The following is a 20,770-nucleotide window of genomic DNA, read 5'->3' as shown; positions in this document are numbered from 1 at the left end:
GATATCACACACACACACACACACACACACACACACACACACACACACACACACACACACACACTTACCTCTCGTGACCCCTCGTGTGACCTGTGCTCTATTAGGCTCCTGTCACTGCATCAAAAGTGTTCGACCCCGTGCACATGACAAACGGTGAGACACGTTCAGCACTGGCACACGCATCGATGTTCTGGCACGCGCTTAACACACGCACACACACACACACATCAGACGCAAACAGACTTTCAGTCAAATATTTACACAGACACAGAGTTCAGAGGCTGTAATTCTGTCAAACACTGCTGGCGTTGATATGTTAATCAGTCTCGTTCATGTTCGCTGCTCTCTGTACATTTGTTTTTCTTATCTTTTCTTTGTTTCGCTGTTGGACTGATCTTCTCGCTGAGTTTATCTGACTGGGTTTGAGTCTGTATCTCGCCTCTCGTTTCTCCGCAGTGAACCATGTCAAGTTCCCGCGGCAGGAGGACTCGTACGCGTTTGAGGAGGACAGCAGCAGTGAGAGTCTGTCTCCAGATCAGCCACACAGTGAAGAGTCGCAGTGTTCGGCTGAAGCACTTACAGAGAACAAGACATCACAATTAAAAGAACCAAAGACTTAAACTACTTCAGTCTGTGTGCATTGAATTTATTCAATACACGAGTCTCACAATTTGAGTTGAATTACTGAAATAAATGAACCTTTCCATGACATTCTAATTTATTGAGATGCACCTGTATATATATATATATATATACCACTGGTAATAAATATAAATACACTATTAGTCAAAAGTTTGAAATTAAGATTTTTGAATGTTTTTGGAAGAAGTCTCTTCTGCTCACCAAAGATGCATTTATTTGATCAAAAATACAGTAAAGAAGTGAAATATTATTACAATTTAAAATAACAGTTTTCTATTTTCAATTATTCAATTTATTATTCATCCCGCGGCAGGAGGACTCGTACGCGTTTGAGGAGGACAGCAGCAGTGAGAGTCTGTCTCCAGATCAGCCACACAGTGAAGAGTCGCAGTGTTCGGCTGAAGCACTTACAGAGAACAAGAGCAGCGGCTCGAGCTCACCGACACTCACCAACACCGAGCATGTGAGTCGCCCCGTACAAAACACAGCAAGCACAATCAGGAATAAAAAGCAATATATATTAAAACAAAAGTTTGATTTATTTATATATTGCTTCTTTGCCCATAAATACAAACACAAAAAAAAATTTAAACAATACATTTCTGATTATTATCAATGCTGAAAACAGTCGTGCTGCTGAATATTTTTGTGGAAACTGTGATACATTTTATTTTTCAGGATTCTTTTTTAATGAATAGAACGTTTAAAAGAACAGCATTTATTTGAAATAGAAATCATTAGGAACATTATAAATGTCTTTACTGTCACGTTTGGTCAATTTAACGCATCCTTTTTGAGTGTCACAATTGCAAAAAAAATGTAAATAAAATAAAATTAAAATAAATTTTTTTTAAAGAAATTGTATTTTAATAAATCATAAATATATTCACATAGAAAACAGTTATTTGAAATTGTAATAATGTCTCACTGTTTTTACTGTATTTCCAATCAAATAAATGCAGCCTTGGTGAGCAGAAGCGACTTTTTTCAAAAACGTTAATTTTTTTAAATTATAATTATATACTGTAAGTCTAATCAATTAAATTAAATTTAAATAAATAAATGAGCTGAAGACTGAATGCACTCCTGACTGCTGAGTGAGTGAGTGAGTGAGTCTATATGTGATTTATGTGATGTTAGTCGTGTGTTTTAGTGTTCTGCCCCCTGTGGTGATCCGGTGAACTGCAGTGTTCTGCTCTGGCTCTGGAGGAGCCGTTATTTTCTGACAGCTCTTTGACTCTGAGCCCAGATCAGCATGCCAGCGTGTTTCTTACACACTCAGAAGTGTATTGTACTCTCTGCTGTTCCAGCGTTGCTCCAGGCTTCAGAATGATTGCCCTCTGGCAGCAAGAGTAATAAACCATGGGCTGAAGCTGTCAGGGACCTGGCATCAAATCCTCATGACCTATCGCTCAGATCACGTGGAGCAGAAGCGTGTACAACTTAAGAATATTTATTTAAGCTTTGTGGCTTGCGAAAGTTGTAAATTATGTACATGTTTAATAATAATCACCTTGTGCATGGGTTTTTTTTTTACGTAAAGTACTTGGGAAATATAAACAATGTCTTATAAACAGTGTCACCTGGATATGAACTTATGGAAAGGTTTGGAGTTTGCAGAAAGAAGAAATTATTTCTATGTAATTCCATTTATTTAACCCTTAGTTTACTGTATCATGTTTGATATACAGACATTTCTAAGGCTCTATGATCAAACTTTGCTGTTAAAGCTGTTGCACACAATCTACTACACCCTTCTGATTCGTCTGATTGATAGTTTATAGTTTTTTTTATCAATTAAAAGCTCTTTTAGTGTAATTGTACAAACGTCCACCTTCAGCTCGTGCTTCATGTGTCTTTCTGCTGTCAAATCTTTACTGATTTTTATCAAATAAACATAAAAATAACTCTAGTAATATTTCCAGATGAACACTTACTGGACTGAAGCAACTCAGCTTTACTTGATTCTCCATCAATCATTTTTTAGAAAAATCAATGAGTGTCTGATCATCAGAATCATTTGAGGAACGTTTGTTTCCAGAAGCTTTACTTTCACTGTCCCTCAGTGGAGGAATGATCTTCCCAAGCCTCCAAAATATCTCAGGTCTTTTGAGGAAAGTTTATTTAATAAATTGCATATTGCATTTTGCTTAGTTTGAGTCTCTGAATAAAATTCAGCTGTTTTTCCTCCATATTATTACTATATCACACTATAAGAGCCATAAAAGCCTGATGGATCAAATTTTATACAAAACATAATCAAAATTTTAATCAAACTCAAATAGGCCAAAGGTTCAATAAACTGACTTTTTTTTTTTTTTACTATTATTTCAAACATCAGGCTTTACAGGCCATGACAATCAGTTGATATTAATGATTTAATGACAGTTTATTAATTTGATTGTTATTCAGGGGTCTCAGAGCAAAGACGGCAGCACTCAAAACCAGGAGGAGAACATGACAAACAGCCAGGAAACTCCACCCATTCCCGTTCCTGCAATAGTCAAGGTATGACTAAACATCTCGTCCATTTCAAATCACTAAACACGAAGCAGACGATAATAAGTTATTGTAATGCTAACTCACATAAATCTGATATCAGCTCATTTCATGAAGTTTTTCGATTCCTCTGCAGTCCAAAATGTCTGAGAAGAACCGCCACAAGAAACCCAAAGACATCAAGCCTAAAGTAAAGAAGCTGAAGTACCACCAGTACATCCCGCCGGACCAGAAGGCAGAGAAATCTCCTCCGCCGCAGATGGACTCGGCCTATGCGCGTCTCCTGCAGCAGCAGCAGCTCTTCCTGCAGCTGCAGATCCTCAGCCAGCAGAAACACCAGCAGAACTCCCATCCACATCAGCAGCAGAGCTTCAGCTACCAGACCCTCAACCAGAGCACGCTCAACAAGTGAGTCCAGCACTGCCAAAAAGTGTCTTTCAAAAGATGGGGAATACATACATATACCTCATGTCTTAACATGTCCTGATTATATACATACACTCAGTTCATTGACTGAAGATGTTTTGGCACCTTCACTTGTTTTTTTACGTTTACATTTAGTCATTTAGCAGATGCTTTTATCCAAAGCGATTTACAAATGAGGACAACAGAAGCAATCAAAACCAACAAAAGAGCTATAATAAGCAAGTGCTATGACTAGTCTCGGTTAGCCTAACGCAGTATGCAAGGTTTTATATATATATATGTAATAAATAAAAATAAAACAAATAGATAAAATAGAATCAGAATAGAGAGTGCTAGAGTTAGAGGGTCAAATAAAGATGGAAGTTTTGAGGAATTTTTTTACTATGAAAGTTTCCTCGGATTAAGAGTGGAAATCTGTTCTGCTTCATTGACTTTTTGAGTTTATTTTTTGAGTTTACACACCTGACCTTTCAGTCTTTACCAACCCCAAGCATTTGAATAATAGCGTGTCTATATGAGGTCAGTAAGATACAAAAACAAAAACAAAAAAAAACTTTTATTTATCAAGGATGCATTAAAGGGTTAGTTCACCCAAAAATGAAAATTCTGTCATTAATTACTCACCCTCGTGTTGTTCGAAACCTGTAAGACCTTCGTTCATCTTCGGAACACAATTTAAGATATTTTTGATGAAATCTGAGGGCTCTCTGGCTCTCCCATAGACAGCAAGGTAACTACCACGTTCAAGGTCCAGAAAAGTACCAAGATGATCGACAGAGTAGTCCGTGTGACATCAGTGGTTCAACTGTAAAGTTACGAAGCTACGAGAATACTTTTTTTGCGCAAAGAAAACAAAAATAACGACTTTATTCCACAAGTGACGCAGTAGAGATGAAAATGTGGAATAAAGTCGTTATTTTTGTTTTCTTTGCGCAAAAAAGTATTCTGTTATTTTGAACTTTCTATTCAGCAAAGAATCATGAAAAATAAAATATATGATGGTTTCCACGAACATGTTTGGCAGCACAACTGTGTTTAACGTAATAATAATAATAATATTGTTTCTTGAGCAGCAAATCAGCATATCAGAATGATTTCTGAAGGATCATGTGACACTGAAGACTGGAGTAATGATGCTGAAAATTCAGCTTTGATCACAGCAATAAATTACTTTTTAACATATTCACATAGAAAAGTTATTTTTACACTGTAATAATATTTCACAATTTTACTGGGTTTTTTTTACTGTATTTTTGATCAAATAAATGCAGCCTTGATGAGCAGAAGAGCCTCAAAATCTTACAGACCCCAAATGTTTGAACAGAAGTATATATAAAAATGTTTTCAAAATTCCATTTTAATGCCATTTTTATTCATTATTTAGGCAGTTTTCTGATCATGAGAAGCATAATTGTGTGTTTGTGTGTGTGACAGGGCGTCCGGTGAACAGCAGTCATCATGTGCGTCCAGCATCCAGACCAGCAGCAGCTCCTCGTCTCCAGTGAAGAGCAGCTACTGCAACCCGTCCATCAGCCCCGTCAGACCCGGACCGCTGCCCGCCAACCTGGACGACCTGAAGGTCAGTGCCGCGCTTTGACACGTCACGTCATGGTGCGATGAAGGGGTTAAAGATCTGGACTGGAAACCAGAAGCTTGTAGATTTTAAAGAGGAAGGTGTGTGTCAACACTACAGGTCTCACTAATGGGTATCAGCGTACCAAACCAGCTGATTAATCACAGTACATTCAGACAAATGTCTTGTATTAAAAGATTTCTGCAATGTTAGGTTTAAATATGCAAATGAGGCATTGTCTCATTAAATGTGCGCCTAAATTTCCACAACATAAATCTGATTGGATAAATTCATGTTCAAAATTCTGGTTTTGAGTTTGTTGACATATTAAGAGTTCAAAACCCCAAACTGACCAGTGCATGAAAAAACACTATAGGTTTGCAAATACACATCATCTGTTTTTTACACTTGTTTTTTAAGATCTATAATTATTTAAATTTTTTGTTTTACATGTTTATGCAAGTAAAATTTAAAATTTGAGCAGTCATGAATTATAAACAAAGGCATTTATTTAAATCCTATTCGTTCCAATGGATTTATTCCTGGTCATTTTAAGATTATATGCTCTTATAATTTTCATACAATGATATATTCATATGTATATTCCTCAACATCATAGAAAAAAAAGGTGTGCTCATGTGTAATTTGAAATTTCAAAGAATTTCTAAATGTTTTTACTTAATAAAAGATGGCTAAAACCAGTAATAACATGGTAATAACATTCAAAGATGCAATATGATTTTAATTGAAAATGAATAGTTATGACTCACTGGGTCTTATTTGGGTCCAAACGTACCCAGAATGTGAAAACATTATGCAAATTTGAAATGCATTATGAGGATTAAACATTTAACGCAGCAACTAAAGTTTTTAATTTGAGCTAGTTGGAACTGTTTGCCTGACTGTTTTGTATGTTGCCAGGTGTCTGAACTCAGGCAGCAGCTGCGGATCCGCGGTCTGCCGGTGTCTGGCACTAAGACGGCGCTCATAGAGCGTCTGCGGCCCTTCAAAGACTCTTCTCCGGCCACTTCTGCAGACGTCAGCACAGCCGCATTCCCCGTGACGCCCACTGGATCGCTCTCGTCCTACCAGTCGCACGGCGCCGGCTTCTACCCGTTCTGCAGCAGCGGCTCCACACCACCCATCTCTCCGGCCTCGTCCGATCTCTCCGTCAGCGGCTCGCTGCCCGACAGCTTCAGCGACGTCACCATGTCCTCGCCGCAGTTCGGCCTGCAGCCGTCGCCGGCCCAGCTGAGCGCAGACGAGGGCCAGAGCGCACTGGGACCGGACGCCGAGAAGGACAAGATGCTGGTGGAGAAGCAGAAGGTGATCGAGGAGCTGACGTGGAAGCTGCACCAGGAGCAGAGGCAGGTGGAGGAGCTGCGCATGCAGCTGCACAAGAGGAAGCGCATGCAGGACTGTCCCGCTCCGCCGCAGCACATGATGCATCTGCAGCCTCCTGCGCAGATGCAGCAGTTCTACGGCGTGTCCGTCAAGCAGGAGCAGGTGGCGTCCAGCTGTCCTCTGGCTGCCAAGCAGATGAAAGGCGGCTGCATGGCTCACTGCGATCTGCACGCTGCGCCGCACTGCAGGGGGCCGCCATCATCTGCAAGCCCCGCCGGCCTGTCTGCATTCCTGAGCCCTCAGTGTTCTCCTGAAGAGTCACCCCTCACCAAACCCTCCAGCAGCCCCTCGTCCCCCGGCCAGCCGTACCTGCTGAGAGACTCGCACACGCTGCCTCAGAGCGCAAGCAGAGCCGCACGCAACATACAGGTGATCCACGGCACATGCACACGTCTGTCAAGTCAAATTGATTTCTATAGCAGTTTATACAATACAGCTTTAGTTATAGACAAGAAAACAGTGATTCAGTGATGCGAACAATTCATCTGTTCATTCATTCACAACACGATTATTATAGTTAGTTCCAACTAAAACCATAAATACGTTTTCATTACTTGAAATAAAATAAATCTTAACTGAAATAAAACAAAATATAGAACACATTAAACTTATTTTATATCAGTGAGTTTCCAAAGCAACATTTTTCATTTTCTTTCAGTTTAACGTAATGTACTTAAATATCGAAAACTAAAATTGAAATAAAAACTATATGGACATATTTGAAAACAATTGATATTTTTGGGTGGAAAAAATAACTAAATACAATAAAAATACAATGCAATAGTTTTTTTATTATTAAAATTCTATTTAAAAGAAATGCTTATTATTTGACAAAATTTTGTTTGCTAAATATGTCATGACTGACATAAGCAGAAAATAATATCATAGAGATTATTATATACGTTATTATACCTATAGGCAAGGTTAGTTCAGGTTGTAAAATGTCATGTGGTGCAAAAATGTAATGGTATTTATGAATTAATATTTTAATTTTATATTTTTTATATAAATGTAATTATTTAAATATATTTTTATGATATCTGTAAAAATACTTTTATTTTAAAAATGCATTTATGTACATATAAAATACTTTGTATAGTTAATAATAATAATAAAATCAGTGTGTATTTTTACAAATATTTAAGATTTAGGAGTATAACTTTCTGGAACTTAACGACATTTATCAATTAATATTATGATTTCATATTATTCATATTTATTTTTGTTATTTAAACATTTTGATAATTTTTAAAAACTTTTATCTTGACAAATTTTTAAAGGTGTGTACTTTCACACGAGTTGAAGATTTAGGGAATTTTTTTATTTTTTACGTAATACTTGCGCAACATGACATTTTATGTCATTAGATTTAATATAGATTTAACTTATTTGTACAGCACTTTTCACAATGTACAGTTTTAAAGCAGCTTTACATGAATGTTAATGGTTATAATATCTTAATATTATGCCTCATAGTCACATTTATCAGATTAGAGGTAAACGATAATATACAGTAGTCACATTTTGCAACAATACAAGAAATCAGGCACAGTATGTATGTGGATAGAGTCGAATATTCTTCCATATACAACTTTATATAAAGAGCTGAACAATATTATAGTTAGAATTTGCCCCAAAAAGAAAAAAAAGTTTTTAACAATCATATTTAACATGAAGAGTACTTGGAAGCTGGAATTTGTGAAAGATTCTTCCTTTTCTTCATCCTGGACACTGATGTTTGTTTCTCGATTCAGTGACTAACGGCTGAAATCTCTGTTACAGCAGAAGAGCACGGGACAGACGGGGAGCTGCTCGTATCCGTCAGATCAGAGAAACCTGCAGCCGCTTTACCATCAGAATCCATCAGACAACAACCTCAGCGCCAGAGGATCCACCAAAGCCAAGAGCAGCGGCATGCAGCAGAAAGTACGTGAAGAATCAAACTCAACTCATCCAATTCATCACTCACAAAAACTCACAGCAGAACATCACACATTCTGATCGGCTGCTGTAACAGTAAGTCTCAATTCCACTGGGCTTCTGTTAAAAGAGTATCAATCATGCGTCTCAATCAATGAACACAAACGGTAAAAAGTTTGGAATAATTAGGATTTTTTTATATTTTTGGAAGAAGTCTCTTCTGCGCATCAAGGCTGCATTTATTTGATCAAAAATACAGTAAATACTGTAATATTGTGAAATATTTTTACAATATAAAATAGATGAATTCTACATGTAAAATGTCATTTATTCCTGTGATCAATGCTGAATTTTCATACATTACCATTCAAAAGTTTGGGGTCATTTAAAAGCTTTGGTGTTTTATGAATGGTTGAGCAGGGCCCTGAGGTGCTGTTTGCTCATGTGCATCTCTGCATGTCTCTGTTTGTGTGATTAGTTCGGGTGCTCACTTTAATTCTTACTGACTGCCAAAGGACACTGGCCACCGAACACACACACACACACACACACACTGATCAGAGAGCTGGGCTCCTCTGGCTCCTCAGAGGTGTAACGTTTGGCCCTGTCTCCTGTAGGAGGCTCTGTCTCTCTCTCCGCGGCACGTTGAGCCCAAGTCTCCCACATCCAGCACTGCCTTCTGTAGCTCAGATCCCCCTGCCTCCGGCAGTAAAGGGCCGCCGTGTTATGAGGATGCAGTGAAACAGGTAAAGCAGCTCAGGATCCGCTCTCACGCTGCTCACGCTCTCAGAGCTTCTGCCTGCGTCTCTACAGCTTTACTGACTGCGTGGAGACGTACAGCGCTGCATCAGTGTACTGCAGGGATTCCCAAACGCTTCTGTCAGACTAATTATTAAGAAGTATTATTGTTATTATTAAGTATTACAGGTAACTATTATTAAATTATTAAATATATTTGAAAAAAAATAATTACAATTATTATTATTTTTATTTTGACTCTACATTTGGATTTTGAAGTGAACTCCAACCTCTTTTTAGTTTAACATTACAGTCACCTTGCAAAAATATGAAGCAGCACAACTGTTTTCAACACTGATAATAATCAGAAATGTTTCTTGAGTAGCAAATCAGCATATTAGAATGATTTCTGACGGATCATGTGACACTGAAGACTGGAGTAATGATGCTGACAATTCAGATTTGATCACAGCAATAAATTACCTTTTAACATATATTCACATGGACAAGTTATTTTAAATTGCAATAATATTTCACAGTTTTTACTGTATTTTTTGATCAAATTAATGCAGCCTTAGTGAGCGGACAGGACTTCTTTCACAAACATTAAAAACTCTTCATAACTCCTAATGTTTGGCTGGTCGTGTGAGATTGTTTAATCACATGTGCTGCTCAATGATCATGTGACGTCAGCACATGCCTACACACATGGATGATTATTGTCACTGGGTCAGAGGTCAGAGGTCATGCCGAGGAAGCGTCTGATAGATTCGGTGCCACCGAACACACACACACACACACACACACTGATCAGAGAGCTGGGCTCCTCTGGCTCCTCAGAGGTGTAACGTTTGGCCCTGTCTCCTGTAGGAGGCTCTGTCTCTCTCTCCGCGGCACGTTGAGCCCAAGTCTCCCACATCCAGCACTGCCTTCTGTAGCTCAGATCCCCCTGCCTCCGGCAGTAAAGGGCCGCCGTGTTATGAGGATGCAGTGAAACAGGTAAAGCAGCTCAGGATACGCTCTCACGCTGCTCACGCTCTCAGAGCTTCTGCCTGCGTCTCTACAGCTTTACTGACTGCGTGGAGACGTACAGCGCTGCATCAGTGTACTGCAGGGATTCCCAAACGCTTCTGTCAGACTAATTATTAAGAAGTATTATTGTTATTATTAAGTATTACAGGTAACTATTATTAAATTATTAAATATATTTGAAAAAAAATAATTACAATTATTATTATTTTTATTTTGACTCTACATTTGGATTTTGAAGTGAACTCCAACCTCTTTTTAGTTTAACATTACAGTCACCTTGGTGTTTTAGGAACCCAGTATATTGAATAATAATAATAATAAATATAAAATGTTATATATTAAAAATATTATTCTATCAATATATATTAAAAATATTATAATAAAATAAATTATTATTATTAGATATTTATAATTTTAAGTAATTATAAAAATGTATAATGCTGCACTTTTTCCTAGTTGTGACAGTAATTCAGTCAACTTTATATTCACACTGGTGCTTTAGGAACTCAAGCTAATTTAATAATAATATTTATTATTATTATTATCATTATTGTTGTTGTTTAAACTGTAACTATATATAAATATTAAAAATATTACTATAAATAAAATATATTACTGTTGTAAATTACAGTGATTATAATAATAACAATTTGATTTTACGCTACAAGTTGTAATAGTGATATTAATGAAACGCTGTAAACTTCTGTCCACAAAAATGTTGGAAATGATCTGATTGTGTGAATAAAGCTAGCACATATTGCGTTCCCTGATGCATGCTACATTTATATAGTGATGGAGTTCAGTGCATTTACTGTGAGATGCTGAAAACACCGGATGGCATGAACACGGTGCTGCACTACACTCAGAATATGCAGATATTGAATTAAATCCCTGACTTTGATTTGATAATCACTCTGATTATCGTGCAGCCTCATTGATTTATTTTAATTTTACATATAATATGAGCAGTTATTAGCTGCTCATATTATTACTATTAAAACTAATTGTTATTAGTTTTATCAACCCACGATCTCAGTTTGGGAAACCCTGCTGTACTTTTTAGTGATTGTTGTCCTTGAAACCGCCTGCAAAAACAAGCATTTGCCAACAAGTCTAAGCGTAACCAGCTCCAGTACACGCGTTTGAATGCCGTCAGCTACAAAATCTGTTCATACATCTAACACTCTTAACCCTCGTAATGCATTCAAAATCTGTATACTGTTTTCACATTCCATGTGTTTGTTCCCAAATAATTATTTTATAGAACTAAACTAAAACCATAGCATATCCGATTTAAATTTCTCATTAATGAATGAATGTTAAAAACAAGCAAACAAAAATCAGCATTTTGACTGTTATTACCATGTTACGATTGCATTTACCCTTTTTTATAAGAAAAAAAAAAGAAATTATTTGAAATGTCAAATGAACCACACACACACAAAAAAACATATGTATGAGAAACCAGGATTACCAGCATTAACCCCATTGGAATGGATAGAATTTTATTAAATTCCTTTAAATTATAACTCATGATTACTCAAAAACAGTCCAAATTTATGACCGCTACATATTTATTTATATAAAAACAACATATTACTCTCAAAAGTTTTCAAACTAAAACTAATTTTACTTAAACTTTCATTTTCAGATGAAAAAAAAAAGCTAATTTTCATGCTGCAGTGGTTCATTAATAGACGTACATATACAGGTTTAGCAACAAAATTCAGTGAGATGTGGGAAAAAAAGCTAAATATATTTTACAAAAGTTTTTAGACACTAACACAACCTCATAAATAATTTTACAAGTATTTTTGGCACTGCTGGTACTCCATACATGCCCGGGCAAAAATGAACCAAACATGAAACTCTTAAAAAATCTGAAACGACTAAATGCTGTGTATTTTGAGGGTCTTAAAGCCTTTGAAAAATGTAGTTCCCTTAGTAAAAACTGCTTATTTTGTATGCATCTCTTCCGTGCCAAAATGGACCCGAGTGCATTATGAGGGTTAAAGCAAAGGCATGGAATATGTCACAAATGTGTTGACAGCATCAAATACTAACACAATTAAATGATCCTGTGATGTTCTTGCAGCAGATGTCGCGCAGCCAGCAGATGGATGAGCTTCTAGACGTCCTCATCGAGAGCGGAGGTGAGTCTCTCCTCATCAGCTTTTGAATTTTGTCATTATTTACTCACTCTCATGTTGTTCCAAACCTGTAGGAGTTTCTTTCTTCTTCTGAACACAAAAGAAGATATTTTGAAGAATGTTGGTAACCGAACAGTTGATGGTAGCCATTGATGTCCATATTTTTATTTTTTATACTGTGGAAGTCAATTGGCACCAGAAACTGTTTGGCGTCCAACATTCTTCAAAATACCTTCTATACTGCAGATTTGGAACAACTTGATGGTGAATAAATGATGACAGAATTTTCATTTTTGGGTGAACTATCCCTTTAGCCCTAAATGAAACGTTCACAAGGCCCCTCATTTCACACAGTAACACCCAGCTGTTATTGACTATTAAAGTCACTCTTTGTGCTGTCATTGTCTTGTTTTAAAGAAATGCCTGCTAACGCCAAAGAAGAGAGGTTTCCTGTAACCAAAGTTGTGCCTCACCTTACAGTTTCGCCCAAGTTCCACCGACACTACAGTCACATGTCGCCCTCCATGCTCGCTTACGATCACGCGGCGGCTCACGGAGATGCTCATCTGGAGGTGCTGCTGAGTCCCATGAGCCGGACGCAAGGAGACGCAGCGCTCCTGAAGATGCCCGCCGAGGACGGACGCTTGGAGGCAGGCGATGGATTCAACAGCCGCGACATGATGGACACGCCCGTATCGCCCACGGCCGGAAAGATCTCCGCGGTTGCTGCCGAGGGTCACGGCCTCGGAATGACCTTCGCGGAGTCGCCGTGGGAGACAATGGAATGGCTGGATCTGACTCCGCCCAGCTCCGCCACCGCCTTCCACAACGGCCTGCCTCCGTCCGGGCCGAGCATCTTCAACACAGAGTTCCTGGATGTGACCGACATCAGCCTGAACTCGGCCATGGACCTGCACCTGGAGCACTGGTGAGGAGAAACATCACGTCCACACCCAGATCTCCAGATCCAATGTTTGATACTGTTTTATCACGTTCCATCAAAACTTGAATTGTTTTGTCTGTGGATTCTGGCAAAGAGTGTTTTGATTACTGGAAACAGAAAGATGCTCCAAATGGAATTGGATTCAAACCGAGACGTCCGTACCATCCACTTAACACTTCTTTATTTTGTCTGCACATTTGTGGTGTGGGAAAAACACATATTAATGCATCACACTAGTATATCACGTGTACTCTCTTGTGCTGTTGTAAATATTAATTCACACTTGCACCTTGAGCTTACAGTAGGATGTCACACTTTTTATGAGCATTTCATTCTTTCCTGTCATCTTCATGCTATTAATTTATTTTGAGAGCACAAACATTTGGTTTTTACACGTGATACGGAAGACTGTTTCCGTCATGGGATAAAAAATAACGGTAATTGCGTCTTTTTATCTCACAATGCTGACTTCTTCCTCACAATTTTCAGAAAAAAAGTCTGTATTGCAAGATATAATCTCAGAATTGTAACTTTTTCTTCTCCGAATTGTGAATTTACATCTCGCAATTTTGTTTCCACCACAGAATAAGTAGTAAAAATAGGTAATTGTGACATTTTATCTCAGTTTCAACTTTTTTCTTTTAATTGAGTTTATATCTTACAATTCCGTCTTTTCATCTTGTAATTCCGACTATCTCATAATTCTAAGTTTATATCTCGCAATTCCAACTGTCTGTTTTGTAATTACGACTTTCTATCCCATAATTCCAACTTTCTATCTCGTAATTCTAACTTTCTATCATACAATTCCAAGTTTGTATCTTGCCATTCCAACTTTATATCTCATAATTTCAAGTTGATATCTCAGAATTCTGACTTTCTATCTCGTAATTCCGAGTTTGTATCTCACAATTCTGAGTTTATATCTTGCAATTCCAAGTTTGTCTCTTGCAATTCCGACTTTCTGTGACATAATTCTGAGTTTAAATCTTGCAATTTTGACTTTCACAATTCTGACTTTCTATTAGGGCTGTGCGATTAATCGAAATCATCATAAAATCGCGATTTGAGCGTGCGCGATTTCTAAATCGCTTTATAGCACGATTTTCCGCGCCCCCAACCTCCCGCAGTATGCTATCCGAACCAATCAGAATGCAGCGCGCCTAAATGGAGCACGAGAACAGAACAGACCGGGCGGGCATACAAACGTAACGCCAGGTTCACACACTCCGTCTGTGGTGTGTATTTTTTCCGCGCCCATGTTAACGGATCAGAGCGTTCACACTGCACGCGATTGCAGTCCGGCAGTGCGCTCCAGGAGCGGTGCGTCTGCAGCAGTGCAGCGATCGTTTCCGCACTGAGTCTATTTCTGCTGTGCTCTGCACGTGCTGAATTAAAGTGACAGCACATTATTCGCGGTAAAAATTAACATGGATTGACACGCTGCTTCTGCACCGCATACACATACTGTATACGCACTGCAGACGGAGTACGTGTGAACTTGGCGCAACAAATCTAGTTCAACATCTGATGCAACGTCACAAAGAGCTCTTTGACCAAAGCATGGCAAAAAAAAAAAAATCCCTGGACACGGGATTTTTTGTTTTGTTTTTTTGCCATAGAGACATTTTGTTACACCTTTACTTAGTGATTATTTTGCCTTATGTCACATGTTATAGCTTTTTGATAAAGCTCTAATTGGTTTTCTTTTGGAAATATGTTTCAAATTCACACTGAATGCATTTATGACTGTAAAGCATGTCTGTGTGTGTCAAAATCGTGATTAAAATCGTAATCGCAAAATTGATCAAAGAAATCGCGATTTTTTTGCCCATATCGCACAGCCCTACTTTCTATCTTGTAATTCTTGGGGGAAAAGTCCAGACTGTGAGATAAGATTTTGCAATTATCTTTTTACTTTTATGTCATTGCAGAAACAAGCTTCCATAATGTTAATGCTCACACTTCATGTGAAAGAGAAAATCACTAAATCTCTAGAGAACTGAACTGTATTTTAGCACGATCAAGCCAGCATCTCCGGTCAAAAGATCATATTTTGCTAATTTCTTTCCCCAAAGTCTGTTTTGCATTCTAGATTATTATTATTACTGCCACTTCTGTTATTTTGAACATTCATTAGCTCTTTTTTTTTTAGTTTCTTTCTCTTCTGATGTATTTATTTCAACCTTTTCTTTTCATTGGCATATTAATATATATTTATGAGACATTCCTTTTCATTAAGAACAAAAGTTAGAGTAAACTTACTCGTAGTTAAAAGAGTGATTAAAACAATGAGGACACAAGTGTGAAAAATCATGTTTACTATAGTGGTGACATTTTCTGACACACAAACAGTAGGTTTTTAATACTTTCTGATTTATTTGTTAACTTACCATCCCTGTTTCTCATTGAAACCTCACTAAAGTCCAATAAATCACGTTGTATGAATCTTAAATGACAATCAAAACATCCTGAATCAAAAGCAATACATCACTAACTGTGATGGCCATTTTTACCAGCACTTGTAAAGAATCAATTCTAATATATAGATTATATAAGTTCAACTGTGAAACTGTACTGTGGCAAATTTGGGACCTAACTTTTTATTTTTTTTTTAGAACTTTTTAAAATAAAATCCTTCGTTTTAGATTTTAATACTGGTCACTGATTTAGCAGAGCAATTTTTTTATATATATACATAAATAATAATTAGCTCACCAAAAGCTTAAACTGTGAATAGATTTTTTTTTCATTTCATGAAATATGTTTGTATTTGTTATTTACTGGTTTTTAATCATGTTTTGTGCCACTGAATGCTTTTGTACAGATCTTTAGAATCTCTTTATCGTGCCTTTTCTAGAGCCGTGAGGCCTTACGATACAAATGAACTCAAAGCATAATTCAGACAATCCGATTTTATATAAATAGTTTTGTAAAAAAATAAACCCTGGGTTTTAGTTCAGTGAATAAGCATTAAGGGCATTACAGACCAAGAGCAAGCTCTGTTTTATATTCAAGACTCAGTATTAAACACAGTAGAGCATTAGAGACTCTATTTTTTACACATAAAGTAGTTTCATACAGTACTTTTAATACGACCAGCTAAGAAATTAGGTCTATAAACAAAATGAATTATGTGTAAAGTTTTATGTTTATGTGTAAAGAATGTCACATAACCCTGTAGATTTTATTTTTCTATGTTTGATATCGGCCAATGAATGGAGCACCCAGTAGAAGTGACTTTGCGATCTTGTATTTTATTCCCCTTTATATAGTTTGTTTCTTCTCGATTGTAAGCTGTGTTTCTGTGTCAGAAAGCGTCTGTGCTGCACAAATGTTCACTATTACTCTTCACCTCTCTGGAAAACGGAGGTTTTGTCTTATTTCTGGTTCTTTTGATTCTCCTGGGGGAAATATATACGTATGACAGAAAGCTTTTGTATTGCTTGGCCACTGAACAACGTTACCATATAAACTGTCCCAGTATTTGTCTCCACCGTTGTATTACTGTACCAGAGTTCAATAAACAAACATAAAACGAACAGACCGACTCAGTCTTGATGACTTAACAAAAAAACTCCTTTTGAGCTTTTTAATGATGATTATTTATAGTTTCAGACTGCGTGCACTATAGTAAAAGATTTTTCAAAGATCATCAGAGTAAGTTTGACGAGAAAATGCAATATCAATCTTTCGGCTTTTCACATTTAATTCAACGTTTCTTTGTAACTGTGAAATTTACTATCAATTACTGAGTGAAAACGAAAGCAATTTTTTTTTCAGCGCAGGTACGTCAAATGCATGATTGGTTGAAGGTTGCACAGTGGTGTTGAATAAATGCGAGACGGTGAATGGCTGAGTATTGGTTTTATTCTAGCATCGAGCCCATCGTGTGTTCAGATCTAACAGAGCAGAATGACAATAACCCACTGACCTGCAGGCAAACATGCTCATCATATTCATACCGCCAGCTGATGTCCTTGTTAACTGTGACGTGTATAAGACACAATGCTGTCAGAGGTTAATATACAATATAGTACGCTGTATCCCTGCACATTTCCTTTTACAATTTTTACTCTTCTCACCGCACACGTAAAATATTTTCACAGTGATTTTTTTCTGTACATAGTTTCCATATAATAATACACATCGCCCTTCAAATGATTTCACCCCACGTTCGTGATGTGCCCCTATTATTTCTTAAACTGCATTCGAGAAGATTTTCTGCCGTGAATCTGGAAAGTCGATTTCTTGACTTCCATCATCAAAACATGAAACTCTCTGAACGCTATCCAGCACTGTATTATTATACAATCAGACCGATGTTTGATGAACGCTGTACATCTTTTAAAATAAGTGACCTATGAATGAATTATCAGCCGTATCCCACACGAACCAACCAAGACCCTCTATAAACATGCTAAAAGTGAGCTTGTGGGAAATCTGCGAATCTTCCGATTTGGCAACGTGGAGTCTGTATAAATACACATTTACAGTGACGAGCAGCGTCTGCATTCAGACACCAGACTGGATTCTCTTTGATGGAGTGAAAACCATTTGGATCATCGTGACATTATATTGCATACTGAGCGAGTAAAGCTACTTTAACACACGTCATTGATGCAGAACAACACCTTTGCATACCTTTGTTTCATTAAATAAAGAGCGAGTGATGTGTCTGTACACGAACGAAGAAAAACACCAGTACGGATGCTTTTTCCTCCTCTTATGATTCATTTCGGTAAGCACATCAACTTATCTGATGGTCTTTGTCTTAAATGAGCAAATTCAAGTTTTGCTTATTTATATTTCGAAATGATTCCCCACACACACATACACATACATGTAGAAGGTCGATTTGCTAAATCTGAAGCTTGTTTACACACCATGATGTAAATGGCTTTTAAATGAGAGCCGATTCGTATTGCACAAGATGTTTTTGGGGAAGTATTTCACTTTGAACGCAATCATGTGTTCACACTGAAGTGAAGGTACAATTACGATGTCTAGCAGAAATACTCAAGACCCTTAACCAAGACTTGCATTTCACAAACGAGAATAAATCCTACACCCAACGTTTGTTCTCCGACTGCGTACAGCAAAGCGAAGCCACATTTCGGCACACAAGCGTTTTAATGTGGCACATTGAAATAGAGTTTCACTCAAACTAAAGCGTCAAACGTTGAGAGTAGGATGTGCTGCGGTAAATGCAGTGAAATGAGAGTTGGTGAAGGGCCGTGTGTTTCGTGTGAGGCGCTGTATGTACACCAAATGGTGGCCGGACCGTCTTGTGTTCCCAACAGGCCGCTCACCATCAGTCGACATACATGGGCGAGCCGGGAGACGCCGGCATTTCTTCCAGAATCCTGCACACGTAACTGGCCACGTCCACGATCCGCTCCTCGTACATCAGGATGAATGGATGCTTCTGCAGGAACAGCACAATTACAGCAACACAAACACGTTCAGGGCATGAACCAAGATTTCAGTTCTAGCTGATACACATCATTATTTTCATGCTATAGTGAATAACCAATAAATGGCTGATATTAAAATGCTACACTATTTTGTCAAGTCACCTTTATTTCTTCAGTGCTTTATACAATACTGATTGTTTCAAAGAAGCCTCAAATTAGTAAGCATGGTTAATCTTGCAAAATGTAATTTATAATAACATCTATTAATATTAATGCTACGTATTTGATCAAATTATTAGAATTATTTGTAATAATAATAGCGTAAAATAACAACAATGATAATAATAATAATAAAAACAAGATGTATTGTTTTCTAAGTATTATTATACCAAAATATTATTATTGGTATGTATAATAATAGTATTATAATTACGTTTTATTACGTTTTCAATTCTGCTGTAATTCAGATCTGCGAAATGAAAAGGTTTTAGTTTAAGATTTGCTTTTATCAGTGTTATGTGTTTTTGAAGATGAATTTTAAGTGAGCAGCAAAGGTCAACTACATGTAAAATAGGGATTTTGTACATTAGCATGTATAATTAAATATCCAATATAACTGATATCAATCCATTAAAACTTTATTACCGACCAATAACCAATATGTTAGTGGTCCAATATTGCATTTCTAAAAAATTAAGGTTAATTAAAAACATAAAAATATAATTGTACAAGACAGACATCCATTTTTCAATTAAAATCTTTTCAAGTAAAATCAATAAGTTCAAAAGCTGTAGTACAAAGACACGGCTTCACGGGGCTTATTGCTTTTATAAAACGGTTATTCCATATACGTAGTAAGGTTTCATACGGTGCTTATTGCTTTAATGATGTATAGTTATATGTTTTAAAAATGTTATAACAAATATCATTATTAGTAGTAGTATTTTTAATAATAAATTCAACTAAGTATGTATCATGTTTTATAAATTTTATTTAAATATCTAAAATCGACCACTAACCAATATAGTACTCATCTAATATCGCATCCCTAAAAATTAAGACTAATAAAACCATAAAAATATAACTATACAAGTCAGACGTGCATTTTGAATTCAACTCTTTTCAAGTAAAATCAGTAAGTTCAAAGGCTGTAGTTCAAACAAACACAGGTTTGACGTACCAGCAGTTCTCTGTACTTTGGCCTTTTTGACTCGTCCTTTGTAAGGCTGGAACACACATGATCAAACAAAGACGCGTCACATGACTGCATAGCAAAGAAACATGCTTTTTTTACACTCATATCCTTCAAAGCACAGGAAAACAGCTCAGCCACATGTGAACCCACCATAGATTGACAAACTGGATGAATTTGGGTGAAAACTGTCTCTCCTCGGAGTTGCTGAGCTGCGGCGGGTCTCCCTTCACCACCTGTGTCAGCTGATCAAACACACTGTTCCATTTGGGGTACGGGAAGCGTCCCGTCGCCAGCTCGTACTGCAACACAAAGACATTCACACCGTTAAAGCAGAGGAGCCAGTGCTTTAGTACTACAGCCGTTGAATTAACAGGTTAATTAGGTGCAAATATTATGAAAAAAATAGTGTTAAAATGATGAAGTCTTTTAAAGCAGTGCCCCATCCAGACCTGTCCATCATCTTACACTGATGCAGTTCTTGATGAACACAATGCAGGACAACTGACTGCGTGATGGAGTCTATTAGAATGCAGTTATATGAGCCTAAAATGTATAAAAAATAAATTACGCTCTTAAATTTATATCATATGATCTAGTTTAGCAATATCACACCAGCAAGAGTGCTGTTTCTCCCCAATATCTGCACCACTGCTAATGTGATAATGATTTATACCAGTGTTTCCCAACTGGGGTGCCGTCTGTCGAGAGCAGGGGTGCCGTGTAAAAAAATTATTTTTTTATATTTTTAAATAGCTAAAATGTTCAAAAAAGCATCTATTATATAATATCCATTTCTGATGTCGCCAATAATTAGAGATGCACCGAAATTCC

The 20,770-nt window shown here is 37.1% G+C and overlaps 2 protein-coding genes across 3 annotated transcripts in view; one reads left to right on the top strand and one right to left on the bottom strand.

Moving 5' to 3' along the window:
• The window catches only part of myocd (myocardin), a 29,160-nt gene extending 15,258 nt beyond the window's left edge, over window positions 1-13,902 (top strand). Inside the window, exons 6-15 of the mRNA XM_016440775.1 lie at window positions 457-572; window positions 956-1,105; window positions 3,055-3,150; window positions 3,278-3,549; window positions 5,002-5,146; window positions 6,062-7,011; window positions 8,314-8,470; window positions 9,082-9,210; window positions 12,330-12,387; window positions 12,802-13,902. Of these exons, the coding sequence (XP_016296261.1) occupies window positions 457-572; window positions 956-1,105; window positions 3,055-3,150; window positions 3,278-3,549; window positions 5,002-5,146; window positions 6,062-7,011; window positions 8,314-8,470; window positions 9,082-9,210; window positions 12,330-12,387; window positions 12,802-13,316 (2,588 nt within the window). The 3' untranslated portion in view covers window positions 13,317-13,902. The remainder of the gene's footprint in view (window positions 1-456; window positions 573-955; window positions 1,106-3,054; window positions 3,151-3,277; window positions 3,550-5,001; window positions 5,147-6,061; window positions 7,012-8,313; window positions 8,471-9,081; window positions 9,211-12,329; window positions 12,388-12,801) is intronic.
• A 1,256-nt stretch (window positions 13,903-15,158) lies between these two features.
• map2k4b (mitogen-activated protein kinase kinase 4b) overlaps window positions 15,159-20,770 on the bottom strand; it is a 19,142-nt gene continuing 13,530 nt past the window's right edge. For both annotated transcript variants that reach the window (XM_016440865.1, XM_016440866.1), the window contains 3 exons: window positions 20,090-20,238; window positions 19,925-19,970; window positions 15,159-18,755 (listed from right to left, as the gene is read on the bottom strand). In XM_016440865.1, the coding sequence (XP_016296351.1) occupies window positions 18,642-18,755; window positions 19,925-19,970; window positions 20,090-20,238 (309 nt within the window). In that variant the 3' untranslated portion in view covers window positions 15,159-18,641. The remainder of the gene's footprint in view (window positions 18,756-19,924; window positions 19,971-20,089; window positions 20,239-20,770) is intronic.

This window comes from Sinocyclocheilus anshuiensis, unplaced genomic scaffold (genome assembly GCF_001515605.1).
Source record: "Sinocyclocheilus anshuiensis isolate Anshui unplaced genomic scaffold, SAMN03320099.WGS_v1.1 scaffold454, whole genome shotgun sequence".
NCBI classification, from domain to species: domain Eukaryota; kingdom Metazoa; phylum Chordata; class Actinopteri; order Cypriniformes; family Cyprinidae; genus Sinocyclocheilus; species Sinocyclocheilus anshuiensis.
This window is presented reverse-complemented; position numbering and strand designations above follow the sequence as displayed.